Genomic DNA, 6,000 nt, shown 5'->3' on the forward strand with positions numbered 1-6,000 from the left:
GTATAAAGGAAAAGAGTTTTTGAATGAGAAAGCTTTGTAAATATTTTATAATGTAATGATTGTTCCATATTTAATCTATTGTATTGAAGCTTGGGGGAAAGCATGCAAAACAATTACAAATCCTATTTTTATTTTACAAAAAAAGAGCTATAAGAATTATTAGTAGGAAGTGTTATGGTCACCCAACAAATATATATTTCATCAATTGAAATTATTAAAATTTTATGATTTGGTTAAATATAGTATTTTACAAGTCATGTATAAAGCTCATAAATTATTTTTACCCCCAAATATTCAATTGAAAAAGTTGTTGGAAAGGTATGGTGCCTAGTGAAGGATGCTTGATGTTTTTTCTTTTCTTTTCAATTTGGAGAAAGTTGTTGTTTGTTTGTAGTTGTTATTTTAAATTGTTTTAATAAGGGGCAGATATAAGAATTTTTTTCTTCTTTCTGCATCCTTTTCATTCAATGTTTTTTCTTTTTGATGAATTTGTTTTGTTTATTTTGCTTCTTTTAAATGAACGAATTAAATAATAAAAAAAAATAATAATAATAATAATAAAGCACTGCCCATGTGCAATGTTATTTGCTGGGATTCTGGATTTTGTTGTGCTGGGTGTCACTGCTGAGAAGTTGAAGTTGAGCGGCTGACATCATCCATCAACGTATGTGACTGGGAGTGAGAGCTGGTGGAGCTGCAGGTCGTTAACCAGAACAATTCGGAAGTGCAACAATCGCTTTATAGGTTATTTCTCGCAGCTGTCTGTATGCCTGATCTGAAGCTTTCATTGCAAGCAAACATCTAGGCCCACGCTCTCTTTGTTCTCTCCCACTGAGATGAAAAATGAGACTGTGTGAGTAATTCACAGTGACATAATGCACTGAATGAATATAATAATAAGTCCAATGACATTGCCTTTGTAGTGGACATTGGCTCAGTGCCAGCATGCAGCAGTCAGAAGCCAATGATCATAATTCTGTCCAGCAGCAGGTGCAGAAACAGACCACAACTGTTTAATGTGACAACCATAATAAATATACTAATTATTTATAGGCTGATATAAAACCTTGGCTAGAAGTTTGTTTGTTTTTTTTGTTTTTTTTTGTGGCTAAGCACTTTGTATAAATTTGCAGGCGAGTTTACGTATTTATATCCCTTTCAAAAACAGTTTTTGTCGTCTTCAAGTGATGAATAGAAACTTTAATGGAATTAAAAGACTAAAAAAAAAAAGATAAGTAATGAATGGCTGCCTGTTGTTCCTCAGGGTCATCCTGGTCTCATTGGTTTGATTGGACCTCCTGGTGAGCCTGGAGAGAAGGGAGACAGAGGTCTGCCTGGACCTCAAGGCTCTGGTGGTGGCAAGGGAGATGCTGTGAGTATTCTGGAGAATAAATAAAACATTTTCTCTTCTTCAGCTTGTTTTGCATGTACTTATCCATTTGACACAATATAATAACAGTAAAATAGTAATAAATGTAATTCATTTTGACAAACCCAAGGAAAAATTGTGTTCTGTTGTAGAGTTCTAATTGCAAGCTGTCTAATTTCATCTTCTGTGTATCATAAGGGTATTGGAGGATCACAAGGTCCCCTTGGCCCTCCTGGTCCTCCTGGACTTCCTGTAAGTTCCAGATGCTGTTAATTAGATGTTTGTTTGTTTTGGTCACACCGCTTTTGTTCACCTTTTAACATTGCTTTATTCGTCATCAGGGTTCTCAAGGACAGAAAGGATCTAAGGGATCAGTTGTAAGTTGTAAATGTTTTTACAATTTTCGCTATACTTAGTATTTTTTTAAATAATTTCACATACTACTTGATGTTTTTAGAATTTGTTTTATTATTTTGAACATGTTCATATTTATTTGTTTGTCAGGGTACAAGTGGTCAAAAGGGAGACCCCGGATTGATTGGACCACCTGGACCACCTGTAAGCTACATATTCGACTTTATATAGTAAACCAAACGTTTGAGTTTTAAATATTCTCTTAGTTAAATACTGAATTTAAATTATCTTTTTTTGATTACTTTTGTAAACAAAGTACCATATGTCATTGAAAGAAACGCAAAGAATAACATGATGTTTCACCTGTGTGCTGCAGGGTCCACCTGGAGATATGATCCAGCCACTTCCCATCCAACAGTCTGGCAAAAAGAGCAGGCGGCAGGCTGACATGCAGGAAGACGAGGCATTGGCTGACTATGGCATGGATGCCATGGGCATGGAGGGAATGGAGGATGTCTTTGGATCTCTCAACAACCTCAAGCAGGACATAGAGCGCATGAAATTCCCCATGGGCACTCAAGACAACCCTGCTAGGACGTGCAATGACCTGCACCTCAGCCAGCCTGAATTCCCAGACGGTACAATGCAGAAACTCAAAGTAGTGGAATAAATTATAAATGTTAGAAGAAATTTCAGGAATAATGAGTTAGTAGATTTTTTTTGTATGATTTAGAAGGACATATAGAGGTAAAACAAAACATTTCAATGGGATAAAAAGTGTTTTCTTATGTGCCTGCTTTGGTAGAGTTTCATGGATCTGTTTGTCTCTCAGGTGAATACTGGATCGATCCAAACCAGGGCTGCATTGGAGACTCCATCAAAGTGTTCTGCAACTTCACAGCAGGTGGAGAAACCTGCGTTTACCCAGACAAGAAATCCACAGGAGTAAGTAATGCTGTTTAATGACATCCAGAAACAACCTGCGGTGGTAATTCAACGCATCCATGCTACGACGTTTGGATAAAATAACAAACGATCTGCTTTGATGAGTAAACCTCAGGCTTGGGGTTTTTCAGTCAGATTAGGAATGACACGCACGGGATGGTTTTGGAATAGTTCTATGTTGAATCTCTGTCAATAAATGTTATTTATGTTGTAGGTTAGAATGTCCAACTGGCCCAAAGAGTCTCCAGGTTCTTGGTTCAGTGAATTCAAACGAGGCAAAATTGTGAGTCCACCCACACGGTTTCCTTCAATAACACTCGATAATCTTCAGGCATTTTAGATGAAGTTTGTCAATTTTTGCTCATCACTACATCTCATTTGCCCATCATCTCTCCTTCACACTCGACCTTCTATGCCATTCATTTCCTCTTTTTATCCTTTACATATTTCATTTTCTCAATTTTATATTCCTCATTTCTTTCTCCCGTCTTATTTTTACTGTCTCTATTCTTTCATCCAACCTCTCACTTTTGCTGTCCTTCCTCTTCTCTCCTCTTTTTTAATCTCCATCCGCCCCTAGTTGAGCTACGTGGATGTGGCAGAGAACACCATCAGCCCAGTGCAGCTGACCTTCCTGAAGCTGCTGAGCTCCTCGGCTCGGCAGAACTTCACCTACAATTGTCATCAGTCCGTGGCTTGGTACGACGCCACGGCTGACTCCTACGACAAGGCGCTGCGCTTCCTTGGCTCCAATGATGAGGAAATGTCTTACGACAATAATCCTTTCATCAAGGCGCTGATGGACAGCTGCTCGGTAAACACGCATTTTCTCCCCATTTTCAAGTTTGCAATTAAACTTTTTCTTCTAAATCCCATGAAATCCCTCTTAATCCTTGAAAATGTGTAGAATGTTCTGGAGAAAAGTCTCCAAGTGTTTATTTTTGACACAACTTGAAGAATTCAATCAATCATCCAGAAAGTCAATATAGCAATTTGCTAATTTCAGTTGCTCCGGTGTTAGAAATGCTTGGAATGAGCATTAAAATGGTTTCAATATGTTTAGTGTACACAGAACGTTATTTAATTTAACAAAAATAAATTGTATAAATCCTATAAAGGACTTAAGGTGCAGCCTTGTGGGAATTGATCTTCGCATACGTGCAAATTTCTTCAGCGTAGGATGTTTTAAAATGACATTTATGTTTTATAAATGTGATTAAACTTTGATCATCAAGCCCTTTAAAGCATATAATCAAAGATGAAGACATTAAATCTTAGCAGGCCCTAAATGTACAGAAGAATAAAAAGTAAAACAGAAATCAAGTGATGATGAGTTGGAAGGTACTCAATAATAAATTTACATCCTGGAGATCTGTTTCTTGATCTGTAGTTGCTGTGGAGTTTTAGTCAATAGTCAACAAAATTAACTTGATTAAAAGATTTCCTTTTTTTGTTTCAGTTTATTCTACAGTATGTTACGAAACTCAAATTGTTTTATAATTATAGTAATGAAGCTAAATAGAGTTCAGCTTCTTCTATTTGGCTTTTATTCTGAATTCATAAACACCTTTATTTTTCTTCAGATGTTTAATTTTTAACTTTAGATCTAGTTTTTACTTTGCTTCAAACAAATAGTTGAATATGTTATTACGTGATACAAAAATGAAGAAAAACATTCTTACAAACCTAACTAAGTAAAGTTGGGTCCTCTGGACAGATTCTTCTTCTTGAAACGTTTTGTCTTTTATCCAAAAGATGGTCAGTCTGAGGAGCTGCAACAAACTCAGTCTTATAAATAGCACCTTCTCATAGTGGATCAACCAGTTTGCTGGTTGCTGATGGCCGTTTGCTATTCAGAGGAGCGGTCATCAGGGCACTAGCAATCAGTTGTTAGGCTGATGGGCCTCCTTTATCACGTGAACAGCTAGTTTGGGCTGTCACCAGCAAATTGGTTGATCCACTATGTTAGGTGCTGATTATAAGACTGTTATTGAATGTTATCAACCATTAAATGTCTGTATTTAGTTGTTATCATCCCCATATGTTGTGTTCAGACTGTCCCTTCTGTATCTCCTAGTAGGTTTAAAGGTACATTCTTCTCACTGATAATAGGGTCAGGGGATTAAGTTCAGGGTCAGTGCTCTGGGTCAGGTGTAAGGTTTGGTTTAGGAAAAGGGTTAAATAAAGCTAACAACAAAAACAAGGGTTTTAGATGCGGGTGAAGCTGCATATTATCAGCGACAAGAACGTACCTTTAAGCCTACTAGGAGGTAGGAGGGACAGTCTGAACGCTACCTATGGGGATGATAACAACTAGTAACAGTCATTTAATGGGCTCATATCATTCAAAACTGCAGCTCTTCAGACTGACATAATCTTTTGGATAAAAGATGAAACATTTCAACAAGTAGAATCCGTCCGGAGGACCTGACTTGACTTTGTTAGATTTTTTTTCCACCTGGATTATTGAGCATCAGGATATTCTTACAAACCTTTATTTTTTTCCAACTTTCTTTTGTTGCAGCTGAAGCAGGGTTATTCAAGGACTGTGTTGGAGATCAACACTCCCCGCATTGATCAGTTACCCATCATTGACGTCATGTTGAATGACTTTGGGGGAACCAACCAGAGGTTTGGCTTCGAGGTCGGCTCCGTGTGTTTCCTTGGCTAGACGCGCTCCTGTTCCCCCGCTGAAGGACAGGGTCTGAGGGTGTATAAAGTACCACACAGAGACCTGACGACCGTTAATCTCTTTCTCTGTGAAGCCAAGAATTAATCTGGGAGAAACCAAAGAAGAAGAGTGCTCTGAGGCCCTGTCATAAAAGCGCAGACCAGGGGAACCTACTCCTCGCCCTTGTAGGGCCAGAATCACATGACTTAAACTTGTAATGGGAGTGACATCAGGAAAAGGACATTTGATGCTGTGGTGGACGGTAGCACACTTTCAGCATCGAAGAGAGGATCCACTCCCCCCAAGCCCTATCCTCCCTTGTCGTTCCCCTTCCCACCACATCTTCCTCTCTGGATGCTCCAGGTGATGCTCTGAACACAACCGCAGAGGTGCTTTTGTGAAGAATCACAAAACACTGGTGCTACAAATAGTGCTTTTTTGATAAAACTGTAATTATTTGAATTTAGTACTTTTGTACATTGTTCATCGCCAATTTCATTCGAAATCATGCATGTGCCTCTAAAGGTTTGAATAAATTTTTGGTTAACTATGAGAGAATAAATTTTATGAAGATATTTAATGTCTCTTAGGAACAGATTTGATGAGAACTATGTTTATTTGAAATCATCCTGGACATAGATTTGAGAAAAGCCTCAATTTG

General features: G+C 38.0%; 1 protein-coding gene across 1 annotated transcript in view; it reads left to right on the forward strand.

Moving 5' to 3' along the window:
* LOC119415217 (collagen alpha-1(XI) chain) overlaps positions 1–5,676 on the forward strand; it is a 90,797-nt gene extending 85,121 nt beyond the window's left edge. Inside the window, exons 59-67 of the mRNA XM_037682375.1 lie at positions 1,265–1,372; positions 1,568–1,621; positions 1,711–1,746; positions 1,874–1,927; positions 2,100–2,361; positions 2,556–2,668; positions 2,883–2,951; positions 3,249–3,482; positions 5,193–5,676. Of these exons, the coding sequence (XP_037538303.1) occupies positions 1,265–1,372; positions 1,568–1,621; positions 1,711–1,746; positions 1,874–1,927; positions 2,100–2,361; positions 2,556–2,668; positions 2,883–2,951; positions 3,249–3,482; positions 5,193–5,339 (1,077 nt within the window). The 3' untranslated portion in view covers positions 5,340–5,676. The remainder of the gene's footprint in view (positions 1–1,264; positions 1,373–1,567; positions 1,622–1,710; positions 1,747–1,873; positions 1,928–2,099; positions 2,362–2,555; positions 2,669–2,882; positions 2,952–3,248; positions 3,483–5,192) is intronic.
* Positions 5,677–6,000: the final 324 nt, after the last annotated feature.

This window comes from Nematolebias whitei, chromosome 9 (genome assembly GCF_014905685.2).
Source record: "Nematolebias whitei isolate Nwh7 chromosome 9, NemWhi1, whole genome shotgun sequence".
Classification (NCBI taxonomy): domain Eukaryota; kingdom Metazoa; phylum Chordata; class Actinopteri; order Cyprinodontiformes; family Rivulidae; genus Nematolebias; species Nematolebias whitei.